Source organism: Bos javanicus, chromosome 11 (genome assembly GCF_032452875.1).
Source record: "Bos javanicus breed banteng chromosome 11, ARS-OSU_banteng_1.0, whole genome shotgun sequence".
NCBI lineage: Eukaryota > Metazoa > Chordata > Mammalia > Artiodactyla > Bovidae > Bos > Bos javanicus.
In genome coordinates, this window is record NC_083878.1 from 14,711,328 (window position 1) to 14,730,344 (window position 19,017).

General features: G+C 37.9%; 2 protein-coding genes across 4 annotated transcripts in view; one reads left to right on the forward strand and one right to left on the reverse strand.

Moving 5' to 3' along the window:
- The window catches only part of MEMO1 (mediator of cell motility 1), a 111,133-nt gene that overhangs the window by 23,256 nt on the left and 68,860 nt on the right, over positions 1–19,017 (reverse strand). The gene's annotated exons all lie outside the window — the stretch shown is intronic.
- LOC133256859 (large ribosomal subunit protein eL42-like) lies at positions 3,157–3,683 on the forward strand. Its single transcript, XM_061432001.1, has one exon. It carries the CDS (start codon positions 3,243–3,245, stop codon positions 3,555–3,557), a length of 315 nt encoding a protein of 104 aa, XP_061287985.1. The 5' UTR covers positions 3,157–3,242; the 3' UTR covers positions 3,558–3,683.

Sequence of the window (19,017 nt, forward strand, 5' to 3'; positions counted from 1 at the left end):
GAGAGAATTTGGCTTTGAATTGTGACATTCCTATTAAAAGTCCAGAATCCAAGTTGTGAAGCTGGTCTTCCCTAGCAAAGGAGTATAAAATCTTGCCCTCAAAGAACAATTATAAAACTGAATAAAACTGTCCCAAAAACAACGATTTTGTGCTCTGAAAATCAAGCAAAGGCCAAAAAAATACAATGAGAAGAGTTAATTCCTGAAAAATAAAATAACCTTTTTGAGAAGAACAGTGCAAGCCTGGCGCCTTACCAGGAACTGCCTCAATCCTCTGTCCTTCAACATTATGGTAAATGCAAGGTGAGGCTGGCTATGAAAAACCAGCAGCTTCACTGTTGAAGGGGGCTGACTTTGGCTTGGGGCAGAGAGCAGAATACGCACACCCAGCAGGAAACAGAAAATCCTGCCACTTTTGTAGCCTGAAATGACCACACCATTTGAGGCAAGCCACAAACCTGAGGACTACCTAGAAATCTAACAGGGAGGTCCTGGGAAGGAGAGAGCCATATAGGGACAGGATAAACTAACAAGTTCTGAGAAGATGCGCCAGCTGAACAGGAGGCAGCACATGTGTGCAGGGGAGGTCCAGAAGGCTGAAGCTCCACCCAAATGCCAGGGAACTGGGAGGATGAGAGCAAGCACAAAGGCAAGTGGAGACCTGAGGGACAATAAGCTCTTACACATCCCAGGCTGCCTGGAAACAAGGGATGCACACAAGCACTGGGAGACCAGAGAAGACCCAAGAGAAAGTAAAGGAGGCAAACCTGAAAACTTCTAATGTTCTCCCCAAAACACTCACAACCCACCAGCACACAGTGAAAGCTATATAGGCTCACGGTATTTAAACACAACTTCCAAACAAACAGTAGCTAGCACTAAGCAGTGCAGACACCAGGGTGAACTCTAGAAAGTCGAGGTAAAAACAAGTAAGAATGATTTAAAAGCTGAGGAGATGCATCAATAGCCAAACACTGGAACAAAGATTCTGCAGACAGAGTCTATGAAAGGTACTTTTTTTAAAAAAATGAGGGCTTCCCTGGTAGCTCAACTCCTATACCTCCCACCTGTCAGTATAGGAGGTACCAGTTCAACAGCTGGTCCAGGAAGATCTCACATGCCTCAGAGCAACTAAGTTTGTGTGCCACAACTACTGAGCCTGTGCCTGGAAGCCTGGGAGCTGCAACTGTTGAAGCCTGCACACCCTAGAGCCTGTGCTCCACAAGAGAAACCACTGCAATGAGAAGCCCATGCGCCACAACAAAGAGCAGCCCCTATCTGCTGCAACGAGTAAAGCAACGAAGACCCAGCGCAGCCAGAAATAAATGAATGAATGAAACCATCACCACTATCATCTGAAGAAAAAAATTAATTACAATAAAGTTGCTATAATATACTGTACTATGTAAAAGTTCAGTTTCGAGGGAAAAAAAAATTCTGAGCCAAAGAACAAGGAAACTGTAACCCATTCTTGGGAGCAAGGAGAGAGCTAGCAGAAGCTGTATTCAAGTGGAATCGGATATTAGATTCAGCAGACAGATTTTAAAAGTTATCATGTGCTCAATCACTCAGTCGTGTCCGACTCTTTGCAGCCCCATGGACTGTAGCCCGCCAGGCTTCCCTGTCCATGGAATTTTCCAGGCAAGAATACTGGAGTGGGGTATCTTTTCCAACTCCAGGGGATCTTCCTGACCCAGGAACTGAACCCCCATCTACCACACTGGCAGGCAGATTCTTTACCACTAGCGTCACCTGGGAAGCCCCTAGAGTTATTATAAATATGTTCAAAGAAATAAAGGAAACTATGCTTTAAAAAGTTTAATGTATCAGTTCAGTTCAGTTCAGTCGCTCAGTCGTGTCCGACTCTTTGCGACCCCATGAATCGCAGCACACCAGGCCTCCCTATCCATCACCAACTCCCAGAGTTCACTCAGACTCACGTCCATCGAGTCAGTGATGCCATCCAGCCATCTCATCCTCTGTCGTCCCCTTCTCCTCCTGCCCCCAATCCCTCCCAGCATCAGAGTCTTTTCCAATGAGTCAACTCTTCGCATGAGGTGGCCAAAGTACTGGAGTTTCAGCTTTAGCATCATTCCTTCCAAAGAAATCCCAGGGCTGATCTCCTTCAGAATGGACTGGTTGGATCTCCCTGCAGTCCAAGGGACTCTCAAGAGTCTTCTCCAACACCACAGTTCAAAGGCATCAATTCTTCGGCTCTCAGCCTTCTTCACAGTCCAACTCTCACATCCATACATGACCACAGGAAAAACCATAGCCTTGACTAGATAAACCTTTGTTGGCAAAGTAATGTCTCTGCTTTTCAATATGCTATCTAGGTTGGTCATAACTTTCCTTCCAAGGAGTAAGCGTCTTTTAATTATACAATGACTACAGCAAATATCAACAAAGAAAGGTAAACCATTAAAAAGAACCAAAGGGAAATTTTGGAGTTGAAAAGTATAACTGAAATGAAAAATTCACTATATGGTCTGAAGAGGAGAATCAATATTACATAAAGAATCAGTAAAATTAAAGACAAAATAAGTTATCCAATCTGAAGAACAGAGGGAATAAAAGACTGAAGAAAAATGAATAGAGCAGTGGAGACGTGTAGACAACATCAAATGCAAGAGGATGCACACAGTGAGAGTCCCACAAAAGTTACAGGAAACAAGTTAGAAAAAATAATGGCTGAAAAATTTCATGAAACATTTATCTAGAGATCAAAAACACTCAACAACCCAAAGTAGGTAAGTATAACAAGATTGCCAACCTAGATACAGCACAATGAACTGATGAAAACCAAAGACAAAGAGAAAATCGTGAAAGCAGCAAAAAGAAAATGACTCATTACTTACAGGATAGTCTTTTCACAAATAGTATTGGGATAATTGCATAATCCATAGGACAAAAAGTGAAGTCAGACTTTTACCTCATACCATACACAAACTGGATCATAGACACAACTATATTATAAGCTAAAAGTGTAACACTCAGAGAACAGGGTTCAGCAAACATCTTTTGAAATGGGCCATACTTTAGGTTTTCTGGGCTATACAATCTCTTTAGCAACTACTCAACTGCTACTGTAAAAAGAAAGCAGCCACAGCCAATAGGTAAATGAATGGGTGTGTCTATGCTCCCATAAAACATGACAATAACAAGCTAGACCCTTTCCGGCGAGGCAGGAACGTGGACGTCGGGTCTCTCGTTTGCACCGCGAAGACACCTCTACTGCAAAGATGGTCAACATACCTAAAACCCGCAGGACTTTCTGTAAGAAGTGTGGAAAGCATCAGCCTCACAAAGTGACCCAGTGTAAGAAGGGCAAAGACTCCCTGTATGCCCAGGGAAAGAGGCGCTATGATCAGAAGCAGAGTGGCTACGGTGGGCAAACCAAGCCAATTTTCCGGAAGAAGGCTAAAACCACCAAGGAGGTCGTGCTGAGACTTGAATGCATTGAGCCCAACTGCAGATCCAAGAGGATGCTGGCCATTAAGAGGTGCAAGCATTTTGAACTTGGAGGACATAAGAAGAGAAAGGACCAAGTGATCTAGTTCTAAGCTTTGGGATTCTTTTGTTCTTATGTTTTGAGAGGAAAATGTTGAAGTTACAGAAAAATTGCCTGAATGAGAATAAATACAGTGATATTCCTACTAAAAAAAAAAATAAAAAAATAACAAGCTAGATATGGTCTGCAGGTTGTGTTTGCTGACCATGTTCAAGAAGAGAAAATCTATGTAACCCTAGATTAGGCAAAGATTTCTTGATATCAATAGTGGAATCCATACAAGGAAAAAAAGAAAGAAAGAAACTGAATCCATCAAGAACATTTGCTCTTCAATAAACACCATTAAGAAAACAAACAGATAAGACATACCATGGGAAGAAATCTTTGCATATCAATAAAAAACTTATGTCCAGAATACAAAAATCTCTCATAACTAAGTAAAAAGATAAATTATCAAATTAAAACTAGGGCAAAATATATGAACAGACATTTCACAAAAGAAGATACACAAATGACTATCATATGAAAAGTAGCTCAAATTCATAAGTCACTGGGGAGATGGCAAACTAACACCACAGTCAGCTTACACTACACATCTGTCAGAAGAGCTGTCATGTAAAGACTGACAATACCAGGTATTGGCCAGAATATGGAGAAACAGAACCCTCATGCTTTGTTCCCTAGAATATAAAATGGTGCCATCACTACGAAAAACACAGACTTATCATATGACTCAAAATTCCATTCACAAGTACCTATTCAAGAGAAATTAAAACATATTCATATAAAGACTTGTACAAGAATGTTTATAACATTATTCCTAATAGCCAAAAATAAAGATGACCCAAATGTCCATCAACTGGTGAATGGTTAAACAAAATGGGGCATATTCATACAATGGAATATCCACTTGGCAATAAAAAATGAATGAACCATTAATACACAGTGCAACGTGGATGAATCTCAAGAACAGTATGCTAAGTGAAAAAGGACCAACACAAAGGACTACATATTGTATGATTCCATTTATTTAAAATTTCCAAAAAATACAAATCTACAGAGAAAGAAGGTAAATGGGTACCTGAGGTTGAGAATAGAAGCAGAAATTGTCCTCAAATGAACACAAGGTTTCTTTTTTGGGTGATAAAAATGTTAAAACTAGATTGTGAGGGACTTCCCTAGTGTCCCCAATGCAGGGAGCCCAGGTTTAATCCCTGGTTAAATAACTAGACCCCATACGCTGCAGCTAAAGATCCCACATGCTATAACTATGATCCAGTCCAGCCAAATAAATAAAAATAAACAAAATATTCTTTTTTAAAAAACTAGATTGTGAAAATGTCTGCACAATTCTATAAATTCATCAAAAATTTTATAGGATATAAATTCATACTTCAAACTTCAATAAAACTGTTTAAAAAAAGGAAGAAAATCCATCTCTGCTACCTGCAGCAGGTTACTTAAACTATCATCCGTCATCCATAAAAACAAAGTTAATAAAACCCACCTTACAAAATACCTATGAGCACTTTAGTAATACAGATGAAAGTTTTAGCCCTTCTTTTTCTGTCCTATGCTTAACCTATGCTGCAGAAAATTACTGTATCCAAGATGTGTAACAAACAAAAAAACTGAAATCACACAACCAATAGTGAAGCACTCCCCTTAAAAACAAACAATATCACTCTATCACCAATGCGTCTACTGGTACAGAATACAAAAAAGTCTAAATTCTAATGCAAAAATTCTAACATAAAAATGTGAATTCAGTAGCTAACATAGTTCTATAGTTAATGTTATAGTTAATAATACTATATGAACATCTGAAACTTCGTAAGCATACATTTTAAAAGTCTTCATCAGAAGAAAACTATGAAGTCTAATATGAACATTCTAAGTGATAAGAAAATCATTTAAATGGCAGTTTTCACTAAATTAGTGGCATATAAATAACTGAAATCTTAAAAGTGATGACATTTTAAACTAGATCAAATACTGCATACAAATAGTTATTTGATTGTTCTTTCCATGGCATTTATTTGAATATTTCTCCTCTGAACAACATTGATGAACATGAGAATTTTCTTTTCTATACAAATCCTTCCAACTTTCCAAAGATTTTAGAAGCAGTCTAGAGCTTCTCAGGTGAGAATTTTTAAAAAACCATAACTAAGCCAGTCAAAAGAAAAGCTATTCTTATCTCTAAGATGCTGAAGCTGTTGCCACAATAGCGCTATATAATTTATTCTTCTCTCCTCTTTTAGATAGGAAATATTTACAGAAGGAAAAAAGAGAGGATAAAACATATGTAGATAAATACTAAAAGTCTACTCTGATAAAAATAAAATATATTCCAATCATCTCAAATGTCTTATGGTACCTCTTTGCTCATCCTTTTCATGGTCACATAAACAAAAACTGTTTCATTACAATCAAAAATTCAATTTTATTTATTTCGGAGATACTCCATGCTCTGTAATTCTAAAAAATGCTCTCTTCCTGATATACAGGTACTAATCCAAAGGAATCTTCTATGTTCATGAAAAAGAGAAACTAAGCAGTATACAAAGAAAACATGTTTGCTCTAAAATCTCAATAAATGACAATTAAAAAAAAAACGATATATGCAGAAATACACGACCAGGAGTATGAAAGTCACAGGGTAAGAACACATGTGAAAATCACACTGCTCTTGTGGCTGTCATTTAAGCTGGACGGGGGTAGAAAATCTCAGGCTGTTTTCCATGTCCATAGACAAGTCATTCCACTCTGTTAAAGAGTAACTACACAAGAGCATACCGTATTTTTTCTCTGATCATTTTAAATAGTTGAAGACCTTGATTGAGGCCAAATCAGAAAGGAAAGAAGAATCTTAAGACCTAGTACAAACCTAAACTATAATAAGAGTTAAAACGGTATTCAGGTGAATCAAAAATTCACAAAGCTGGAATGGCAATATGGCAGCCTGGAACTGGGAAAGTGGAAAGGGAATTCTGCAACTGGGTTAAATTCAGCAGATTTGTTGCTGAAATCTTTAGAAAGTCCTATGTGTAAGACTGGCCTTTGGGTACCTAGCCACTTGGCTCCTGCAATGTTATTTAGGTGGATTAAGGCTCTTTTTACCCACTTGGGACACAGTACCAGCTTGCCTAGATTGTTCATAAATTACGTGATTATGGCAAACACCTGCTTTCCTACTGGGAGTTTTAGCATAGTTTTATAGTTTTAGTTTTATGTCTACATGACTAGCCCCTAACAAAAATCCTGGATTTAGAATCTTAAAGCAGGCGTCCCTGGCCAGAAACACTGTACGCTTGTTACAGTGCTGGAGGAACCACGTACTGTTCAGCCCACCCCTATGGGAGGGAGAATGCTGGAAGCCCACATTTGGATTCCTCCAGATTCTCCCTGACACATCTTTTGTCCCTTGCTGGTCCTATTGTGTATCACATCTTTTCTAATAAACCATAGTCATGATACATCTATGAGTCCTTCAAGTGAGGCTGGTCGTGGAACCCTCAAAAAAGGTGTTAAAGGCACAGAGACAGAAAGAAATCATAATGTGGAGTTTTAGGGAACCCTATGTGGAACAATTCCGCTAATCTTTTCCTCTTGATCAAATTCACCTTCAACGACAGGGATACATATACAGATTAAATGCAGAATACTCTGACTCACTGTGAGAAAGAATAAACTAGAAAGACCCAGAAAACATCAGGCAGAGTCAAAGAAACTAGGGGAAAAAGAGAGGGAAAAGGGAGAAGGTAAACTGTCAGTGACAACTAAAATCAATATTTAAGTCATTATAAATCTTTACTGTTTGATCAGGTAAGGGAATACAGTGAGACTATCAATATTAATTTCAAAGGGTATACCTTTCTGAATTTCCATTCCTGTAGGAAAACTAGTAAAAAAGATTTTACAAGGGCAGGCATATTTCAGGTACCAGAGAATCTTACTGAACTCTATTATGGAAACTCAACTGTTTGAAGCAAAACAGTACTATGATGAACTGGTGCAAGTCAGCTTTGAGAATTATGGTCACACCAGTATTTTTACAGAAACATTCCAGTATTTTGATGGAAACAAGTCAACATTTCCATGCCCTATGTTCTCCTAAAATTGTACCTGGTTTACACCAAAAAGTTAACATCTTGACCATCTCTGATAATTGTACACTCTTACACGTTAAAAGTATTTAAAATGATCTTACTCTCCCACACAGAAATATTTACCAAGTTTTCTTCATTCTCCCATAACCTGCTCAGCTTTATCCATTATTACTTTAGTCCAAAGCCTCCATGATTTCTAAACTATTTCTATCAACCTCTTCCAACTCTAATCCATCCTTCACAGTACCATCATGACATCAAAGAAGAATACTCTTATAGTCAAGTTCTAATCATCACCCTCCTTCTGAAGAACATTTACTAGCTCTATAACAATCATGGAATAAAATACAAATATCTTAAAATGACATTAATGTCCTTCATAATCCTGTCCCAACCAACCGTTCCAGCTTTCTAATCTTGGCCCTTTTACTCTCTGCCCCTACAAGGTTACCTACTCAAATGTCTCCAGGCCCATGTTGGTACCATATATGTGTGAAAGGTCAGATAAGATATACGATAACAAGAAGTGGCAGGATCAACATCAAACTAAAAACATTCATATCGGTGAAAAACTTTTTCTACCTATGCAGGTCAAACAAAAGTCATCTAGAGACAGACCTCAATTACTAACCCAGACTTCTGTAACTTCCACAAGCTAAGTCAAATAGGTTCCTGCTCTTAAAATTAGCCCTGGGCTTTCTTACTTCTGCATTTTATATTTACAGTATTCTGTTTCCAACAAAAAATTCTGCCTCATTCTGTGAAAACTACAGCCATCCTCAAAGTACACTCAAATATCATCTTCTTCACAATGCCTTCTCTGTGCTCCCCTAACTCAGCTATCATCTTCATACCTTTTTTTCTGTTTCTATAAACTCTTCAATTGTACTTATAACATTTTGAATTATATTACATTTATTTATATACAGTTCTTATTTCTCCAACTGGACTATATGCTGAAGAAACACACAATATTTACTTGTTTTTGCATCACTCATTATTCCCTGCATAATTAAGCAACACTACTCGTATCTGAAAAATTTAGATTAACCAAATTTTTAAATTTTGAAGGTTCAATTCAGTTCAGTGGCTCAGTCGTGTCCAACTCTTTGCAACCCATTAACCGCACCATGCCAGGCCTCCCTATCCATTACCAACAACCGGAATCTACCCAAACCCATGTCCATTCAGTTGGTAATGCCATCCAACGATCTCATCCTCTGTCATCCCCTTCTCCTCCTACCTTCAATCTTTCCCAGCATCAGGATCTTTTCAAATGAGTCAGCTCTTCACATCAGGTGGCCAAAGTATTAGAGATTCAGTTTCAACATCAATCCTTCCAATGAACACCCAGGACTGATCTCCTTCAGAATGGACTGGTTGGATCTCCTTGCAGTCCAAGGGACTCTTCAAGAGTCTTCTCCAACACCACAGTTCAAAAGCATCAATTCTTCGGCACTCAGCCTTCTTTATAGTCCAACTCTCACATCCATACATAACTACTGAAAAAACCACAGCCTTGACTAGACAGACCTTTGTTGACAAAGTAATCTGTCTGCTTTTTAATATGCTGTCTAGGTTGGTCATAACTTTCCTTCCAAGGAGTAAGTGTCTTTTAATTTCATGGCTGCAATCACTATCTGCAGTGATTTTGGAGCCCCCCAAAATAAAGGTAAATATCTTAAAAACAATCAAATCTTTACATCAAACTAGTAAAACCAGACAGGGAGGAATTACCATATGGAGTCAAAATGAGTTTTGTTTACTAGCCTACTTAATTACTCCCTATAAATAAAATACATTATTCTTAATTTGTGATTAACAGAAACACTGGAAAAGGAAACATCTCTTGCGTGTTCTTGAGGAGGTGGCAAAGATAAAAGAAATCCTTTGTCCAACCCCAAATAGCAAGTTTTAAATAATAAAATCAGAGCCACGAAGTGGTAAAAAGTCTTTCAGAGAGAAGGAAAACGACATAGTTCATAAGCTCATATCGACATAGAAGAAAAGAAGCATATTAGAAAGGAATAAAAGAATTTAAAATAACATCTTTGGTATATTTCATTTTTTTTTCTTATTCTTAATTGATCTAACATAATGATTTGTTCAAAATAATACAGCAATAATGTGCTTGATAATTATAGCTTATGAATGATAATGATGTTATAAGCGATAAGAACAAGAAATTGTGAATACTGTAAGATACCTGCACTGCATGAATCAGTACAGTGTTACTTGAAAGTGTACTTGCGTCAGTTGCAAATGTACATTGCAAATTTTACAGCAACCACAAAAAAAAGCAAAAAGAAGTGTAACCTATGCTAAGAGAGGAAAGAAAATGAACTCATATTAAATGTTCAATTAAAATCAGAGGAAAAAGAAAGAGAGTAAGAAAAGAAAGAACAAGAGCAGCGAATAGAAAATGGTAAAAAATATAACAGATATTAATCCAATAATATCAATAATCTTTTAATAGGTGAGTGGAAAGGTAAGTTTTCATTCCAATCCCAAAGAAAGGCAATGCCAAAGACTGCTCAAACTACCGCACAATTGCACTCATCTCAGATGCTAGTAAAGTAATGCTCAAAATTCTCCAAGCCAGGCTTCAGCAATACATGAACCATGAACTTCCTGATGTTCAAGCTGGTTTTAGAAAAGGCAGAGGAACCAGAGATCAAATTGCCAACATCCGCTGGATCATGGAAAAAGCAAGAGAGTTCCAGAAAAACATCTATTTCTGCTTTATTGACTATGCCAAAGCCTTTGATTGTGTGGATCACAATAAACTGTGGAAAATTCTCAAAGAGATGGGAATCCCAGACCACCTGACCTGCCTCTTGAGAAATCTGTATGCAGGTCAGGAAGCAACAGTTAGAACTGGACATGGAACAACAGACTGGTTCCAAATAGGAAAAGAAGTACGTCAAAGCTGTATATTGTCACCCTGCTTATTTAACTTCTATGCAGAGTACATCATGAGAAATGCTGGGCTGGAGGAAGCACAAGCTGGAATCAAGATTGCCGGGAAAAATATCAATAACCTCAGATATGCAGATGACACCACCCTTATGGCAGAAAGTGAAGAAGAGCTAAAGAGCCTCTTTATGAAAGTGGAAGAGGAGAGTGAAAAATCTGGCTTCAAACTCAACATTCAAAAACTAAGATCATGGCATTGGGTCCCATCACTTCATGGCAAATAGATGGGGAAACAATGGAAACAGTGGCTGACTTTATCTTTTTGGGCTCCAAAATCACTGCAGATGGTGATTGCAGCCATGAAATTAAAAGACGCTTACTCCTTGGAGGAAAGTTATGACCAACCTAGACAGCATATTAAAAAGCAGAGACATTACTTTGTCAACAAAGGTCCGTCTAGTCAAGGCTGTGGTTTTTCCGTTAGTCATGTATGGATGTGAGAGTTGGACTATAAAGAAAGCTGAGCACCGAAGAATTAATGCTTTCGAACTGTGGTGTTGCAAAAGACTCTTGAGAATCCCTTGGGCTGCAAGGACAGCCAACCAGTCCATCCTAAAGGAGATCAGTCCTGGGTGTTCATTGGAAGGACTGATGTTGAAGCTGAAACTCCAGTACTTTGGCCACCTGATATGAAGAGCTGACTCATTTGAAAAGATCCTGATGCTGGGTAAGATTGAAGGCAGGAGGAGAAGGGGAAGACAGAGGATGAGATGGTTGGATGGCATCACTGACTCAATGGACATGGGTTTGGGTGGACCCTGGAAGCTGCTGATGGACAGGGAGGCCTGGCGTGCTGCGGTTCATGGGGTCGCAAAGATACAGACATGACTAAGCCACTGAACTGAACTTAATCCAATGATATCAATAATCTTTTAATAGGTGAGTAGAAAGACTGACACAGCCATAAAATGGGCTATTACTCAACAACAAAGAAAAATAAGCTACCAAGCCATAAAAAGACTTGGAATTTTGATAATATATTACTAAGTTCAAGAAGTCAACCTGGAAAGGCTACATACTACATGATTCCAACTACACGATATTCCAGAAACTATATGGCTAGGAAGACAATAAAAAGATCAGTAGTTACCAGGGGTTAGATGGAGATGGAGAGGAGAGAGAAGAGGAATAGGTAGAGCACAGGGGATTTTTAGGACAGTAAAACTACTCTACATGGGATTATTAGAGAGACATGAAATGAAGCATTTGGCAAAGCCAAAGACTATACTAACACAAAGAGTGAATCCGAATTAAACTATGAACTTTACTTAATAATCCTGTATCAATACTGGTTCCTCAATTTTAACAAATATATTATACTAATATAAGATATTAAGAACAGGAAAATGTTCAGTTATTAGTAATTAATACCATACATTTGGCATTTGGCATTTGATAGTAGTTTTCTCACTCAGGGAACTCAAAAATATAATTAATAAGAATAAACACAAGAAATTACAAGAGTTAGGCTTAACAATCTGGATAAACGATACAAAAATCAATATTTTTTTAAATATATATAATGATATAAGTACTGAAGTTGTCAAATCCTAACCACAGTGAATTTCTAAGATTGACTTGAACCTAAAACCTAAGATGAAAGATTTAAATACACTGTACTGTGCTTTCAAGCTGTCCATGTTACAAAAATATTAGCAGTAACAAAAAGTATTATATGGCTGAAAATATATTTTTACAGTGAACGTAAGTATTTTTACAGGGCCATATTTCTCAAACACTTTGAAATTTACTAAAGAATTCCACTATTTACTTTGCACATTTTTCTGAACAAAAAAGCACTAAAACTGAGGCAAAGGAATTGTTCTATATCTTGACGGTGTTGGATATTTACAAATCTACATTAATCAATATTCACAGACTTCTATGTCATAAAGAATATATTTTACAGTGACCCGAAAATCAATTAAAATTTTAAACGGTAAACAAAGAGTAAATGAGAATAATACAGAGAAAGGAATAAAAGGAGGGAAAGATAATAGAGTAAAATGCAAAGAAAAAGAAGTGGGATCATGTTGTTAATTTTAAGAGTGTGTGTTAGTCGCTCAGTCGAGTCCAACTCTTTGCGACCCCATGGACTGTAGCCTACCAGGCTCCTCCATTCATGAGATTTTCCAGACTAGAATACCAGAGTGGGTTGCCATTTACTTCTCCAAATTTTAAGAGTAAATAGCTTTTCCAAGATAGATGAATTCTACATATCCCAACTTAATATCTCTCAAATGCAATTATATATAATATCAAAAATTATGAGTTTCAGTAATAAAGATAATACATGGAAAAAAGGATCCGAATAAAATGCTTAAGATACAACCTCCTGTTTACATTTTAATTACACAAAAATGTGTATGTATAAGTCTTATATATATATATACACACACACACATACACAAACATATATGTTAGCATTTCCATAATAATATTCACTGTCAATAAACACTGCTGAGGAGAATAAAAGAGGCTTTCACTGCTCATTGTGTACGCTTTTAAATCATGTACACCCATTTTTTAAAAGGACAGATTTAACTGAGCAAGGACATTATGGGTCATTTTGTTTTCTCCTCTATATTACTCTTTTTTTTTAAAAGAAAGCTCTAATGAATATCACTTTTAAATATGCTTCATATAAGAGAATTATAAATAATACACTTAGATATTTAATTTTTTAGCCCATCATAATTTTCATTATAGTGAAAAATGAGGAAAAGTTTTAAAATTAGTCAACTGAAGTACTACATAGTCATATACTGGAAAGTCCTGCTGCTGCTAAGTCACTTCAGTCGTGTCCGACTCTGTGTGACCCCACAGACGGCAGCCCACCAGGCTCCCCCGTCCCTGGGATCCTCCAGGCAAGAACACTGGAGTGGGTTGCCATTTCCTTTTCCAATGCAGGAAAGTGAAAAGTGAAAGTGAAGTCGCTCAGTCACGTCCGACTCCTAGCAACCCCATGAACTGCAGCCTACCAGGCTCCTCCATCCATGGGATTTTCCAGGCAAGAGTACTGGAGTGTCCTATGTATACCCAGTTAAAAGGAGTTTAAAAAAAAACACATGTAAATAGGTTCATGACATAAAAAGCAGCTAATTAAAAAACTCTGACCTCATTTTTGGCGCCAGAGTTATTATCTATTGCTATTAATTTATTCAACAATTAATTACTGAGATCCTGTTGTGTGCCAGGTACTGAGATGGGTACAGAAGATACAGAGTAGACCAGCTGCCCTGGAATAGGGGACAGGTCAGGGAAATACTACAGAAGGGAAGCAGACAGATATACATATATAAATAATCTCCTGAAAAGCTATTTAACTGCAGTGCCACCGTGGTAGGCTATCTACAAACATAATCAACAAAATTCCTTCCACATCTGAATGCTCACGCCACTCCTCCCGTTAGGTACAATTTTTCCCTCCCCTTGAATCCAGTCTTCCAATTTGCGTTGTCAAGTAAAATATGGCACAAGTAATACTGTGCCACTTGCAAGCCTAAAGATTAAGAGACCTAAAATTTCTACTTACTTTCTTGCTATCCTGAATTGCCATGTACTTCAGGATAGATCAGCAGGAAAGGGAAACCATGTGTAGAGAAAGGCCCTGAAGAAAAGTAACAAGTGGAGATAGGACCAAGATGACAACAAAGGTGCCTAGTAGACAATCTGCATTAAGCCCCAGACAGAAAGTGAGAGCGCCCTGGAACCTCTAGCCTAAGTCAACCTATCTTACCTGACAGCAAATGAAATAGAGATGACTGGTCGCCACTCATCCCTGAACACAAATTTCTAGCCCAAAGAATCATAAGAAAACAAAAAAAGTACTTTAAGGTGATATGCCATGCTACAACTGATAACCGAGACCAAAAATGGGTGCCTGGAAAGTGTATTACTAAAAGAAACACCTAGAAAATATAATATTGGCTTTGGGGACAAGAGATAGGTGGAAGGTGAAAGGGCAACAAGGAGCCTGAAAAGTAGACAAGCAGTAAGGACACTGCTCGAAGAAGGGTTATCCATATTATTTCCTGGCAGAAAACAATTAGCATAGAACTGTCACATGATAAAACTTAGAAGATAAGAGAATCTATAAATCTAACTACGATTCCCCAACAAAATATTCAAAGTGTCAATGGTTTCTTCACAGCCAAATATGAGGAGATGTAAGAAGAAAAACATGACTTAAAGAACTATAAGCTGAGTTTAAAAGAAATATTTCTAACTAGGAGTTTCTTGGTTAAAAAATAACTGTTTCTCATTACTAACCTCTATAGATAGCCAAACACTGTCAAGCAAACAGCCTAAGGACAAAGACCAAATACAGAGTACTACCAAGAACATGGGCTCAGAATCATCAAATCAAAACCACATCTGTAAAAGCCTGTTAGGACCACAGGAAGACTTCAGACCATGCTTGCATATTCTCTCAGGCAGGTAAAAGGGCTTCTGAGAAATTACACGACTCTAACTTGGGCTCCAAAGTGGAGAGAATCCTGTCTCCGTAAGAAAGTGGACAGAATCTTATCTCAGTAAGAACTGTGGATGTGACTTTTGTCTAATGGAATGCACTTCTAATCTTATATATAGAAAATCCACAAAGTAGTTAATGGAGTTCTATCAGTTTGTACTAAAATAAAACACTATCTCAAATGAAAAGAGGCCTTTAGGCTTTTAACTGTCACATAAAGCAGAATAAAACTGCTACTCAGATGCAAACAAAGCCCATTTCTTATGGAAAAGTAAAAAGGACTCAAAGAATAGAGCCAAGAGCCAAAAGGACCCAGCCAAGAGCTAAGAATAATACAGATCTTCCTCAGCTTACGATGGAGTTAAATCTAAATAAATCCATTATAAGTTGAAAATACATTTACTACACCTAACCTACTAAATAGCATAGCTTAGCCTAGCCTACCTTAAGTGTGCTTACAGTATTTTCAATAGCTTGCAGATGGGCAAAATTATCTAAAACAAAGTATATTTTATAATAAAGTGCTGAATCTCTCATGTAATTTATTGAATGTGCTGTGCTTAGTCGCTCAGTCATGTCTGACTGTTTGCGACTCCATGGACTATAGCCCACCAGGCTTCTCTGTCCATGGGGATTCTCCAGGCAAGAATACTGGAGTGGGTTGCCATGCCCTCCTCCAAGGGATCTTCCTAACCCAAAGATCAGACTCAGGTCTCCTGCAATGCAGGAGGATTCTTTACCAGGTGAGCTACCCGGGAAGCCCAACTTATTGAATACTGTACTGAAAATGAAAAACAGAACTGTTGTCTGAGTACAAAAGGATTTTTAAGTGTATTGGGTGTTCACCCTCATGATCACATGGCTGACTGGGAGCTGCTACTCCTTGCCACTACCTAGAAACATGAGAGAGTATCATACATATTGCTAGCCTGGGAAAAGATCAAAATTCAAAGTACAGTTTCTACTTAATTACGTATCACTTTCACACCATCAAAAAGCCAAAAAATCCTAAGTGGAGCCAGCATAAATCAGGAACCATCTGTAATGAATTATGAAACCACTATCAGAAGATAGAACCAAGCCATAATCAAGGACATTTTCTGTTTCCTGGTTAGATTTCAGAACTGCTTTAGAACAGAGATACTACATGCTTTTACCTTTTCCAACCTCCAATGTGATTAACTGTCTGTCTCAAAACCACATACTAAGTATATTGGGGCCTGTGGAGGGGGGTGGACAACGGGGAGACTTGCCTTCCCAGTTCACAGGTATCCAAATAAAAAAGAGCTGCATTCAAGGAGCCTCATCCACATCCCAACCAAATTCAGATGATAAAATAATGAACTTTGAACATGATGTCATAACTGGATGAGATTTCTGGGCATCTTAGGAGATATCCTCCTTGTTGGAGAAACATGAATTGTCTACCACAGGAAGAACTGTGGTAGTCCATCAACAAAGATGCCTGCCAACAATTCCTCCTACTCCTGTACACTTATGCTACTCCTCCCATCAAGAGTGGCATCTATTTCTCCTTTGAGAAACAAAATGCAGTGGAAATGATGATATGCAATTTTAGGCCTAGTCCTTAATAAGCCAAGAAATGTCTGGTTTTGTTCTGTTACCCAGAATCACCATGTAAAGAAATCCAGACCATCCTTCTAGAGATAGGCCAAAAAGATAAAAAAGCCCTGGCTGATTAAAAAAAAAAAACAAAAAACAGGCCATAGAGAACAAATGAGGTATCTCAAGTAAAAGTCAGCTCTAAAGTCATCTTGGATCCTCAAGGCCTATTCAAATCATCTCAGTCAGTGTCTTGTGGACCAGAGCACGGTGTTCCCTACTCAAACTCCTGACCCCAAAATTGTGAGCAATAACAACAGCTATGATTTTAAGTCATAAGTTTTGAGGCAATTTGTTATTCAGTAAAGGATAACTGATACAGGTAATGGTAAGCAGTGCTTGCAGCAAAGGTGACAAAGGAAAAGTACTAGGTACTTTTGAAAGAGTCAGTATTATGGATCCTAATGGCACCCCACTCCAGTATCCAGTACTCTTGCCTGGAAAATCACATGGACGAAGGAGCCTCAGACATGTCTGAGAGACTTCACTTTCATGTGTTGGAGAAGGAAATGGCAACCCACTCCAGTGTTCTTGCCTGGAGAATCCCAGGGATGAGGGAGCCTGGTGGGCTGCTGTCTATGGGGTCACACAAAGTTGGACACGACTGAAGCGACTTAGCAGCAGCAGCAATGTAATCTGAGAGATAACGAAGGTTTTCCTGAGAAGTGATATACTTAAAGTGAAAGTGAAGTCGCTCAGTCATGTCCGACTCTTTGCAACCCCATGGACTGTAGCCTATCAAGCTCCTCCGTCCATGGGATTTTCCAGGCAAGAGTGCTGGAGTGGATTGCCACTATACTTAAAAGTGGTAATGTAATGTTACTTAATATGGAGGAAATTACAAACATAAATTTTGTTCACTGGTTTCAAATTTCTATTTTCCTACATTTCCACATTACACCTGTTTTACTTTTGAAATAACATTTTAGCCAGGAACAAAAGTTTTTTTAATGTCCTGTTGCAGTTGAAGAATGGGATGCTCTGATGACACTAGCATTTCAAAAAGTAAACAGGCTATACTGCTTTAAAATTTTCTGAAGAATTAGAATGTATTAAAACACAATTAACCTAAAATTGGTAAAGAATCCGCCTACAATGCAGAAGACCCTGGTTTGATTCCTGGGTCAGGAAGATCCACTAGAGAAGGGAAAGGCTACCTACTCCAGTATTCTTGGGCTCCCCTTGTGGCTCAGCTGGTAAAGAATCCACCTGCAATGCGAGAGACCTGGGTTTGTTCCCTGGGTTGGGAAGATCCCCTGGAGAAGAGAAAGGCTACCCACTTCAGTGTTATGCCTGGAGAATTCCTGGAGAATTCTATGGGGTCGCAAAGAGTCGGACACGACTGAGCAACTTGCGCTTTCACAACCTAAAATTATACTGCTTATAATTTAATATCACTCTATTTTTGCAAACTTCTTCAGCTATGTAATCCCTTATAGTTATTTTTGTGAAAAGATGTGGACAACATGAGACTGAGAGAAATACATAATACTTTGATAACAGAATTAAGAATGGAAATGACTGCCAAAACTGCAATAATGAAATAAAACCAACATGAAAAAATTAAACAAAATTAACTGAAGAGACATTCACTTTTAGGGTTAAAAAGAAACCAACCACTGAAGCACAAGAGGAGAAAATCATCTAGTTTAACAGTATAAAAAATCCTTGGGGTTTGAGCTGACCGCAAATGTATCAGACAAAAGTAAGTAAGCCATATCAGCATAAATATTGTTAATCTCATACTTCATTAACACATTTAATTAACAAATATTCACTGCAAACCTAAGATGTACCACTTATTTTCCTAAGAGAATACAGTAATGAGGACCAGAGAAGGAATAATTTCACCCTATTTAGAACTAATCAAACTAAAAACATATGGAATATTAAGTCCATATGAAGGAAATGGTTGAAAAAAGTACAGAAATGTGACCTTCAAAAGAAAAACGTTCGAATTTGAATATTGCCCTAAAGAAGGAAGAAAGCTCTTAAAACAATTCTTTCATTTTACTAAAATAATGACTACTATGTGACAGGCACTGTGCTAGGCACTGGGGTAACAGTGGAAAACAGAATGTCCTGTCCTCACCTACTTACAGCCTAGTGAGCATGCTGTCCTCAAAGACAGAGCTCTTAGCAGGCACCAAGTAATGATGTCAGCACTTTTTATAACAGAGATCTCTTTTATAATAGATCTATGTTATATATAGATTATCTCACTTATTATATATTACTACATAATAATTGCTTTTATAATAGAGATTCACATACTTTGATAAAGGCTGAAATAAATTACCTCCAAAGTTACTCGCAAATCT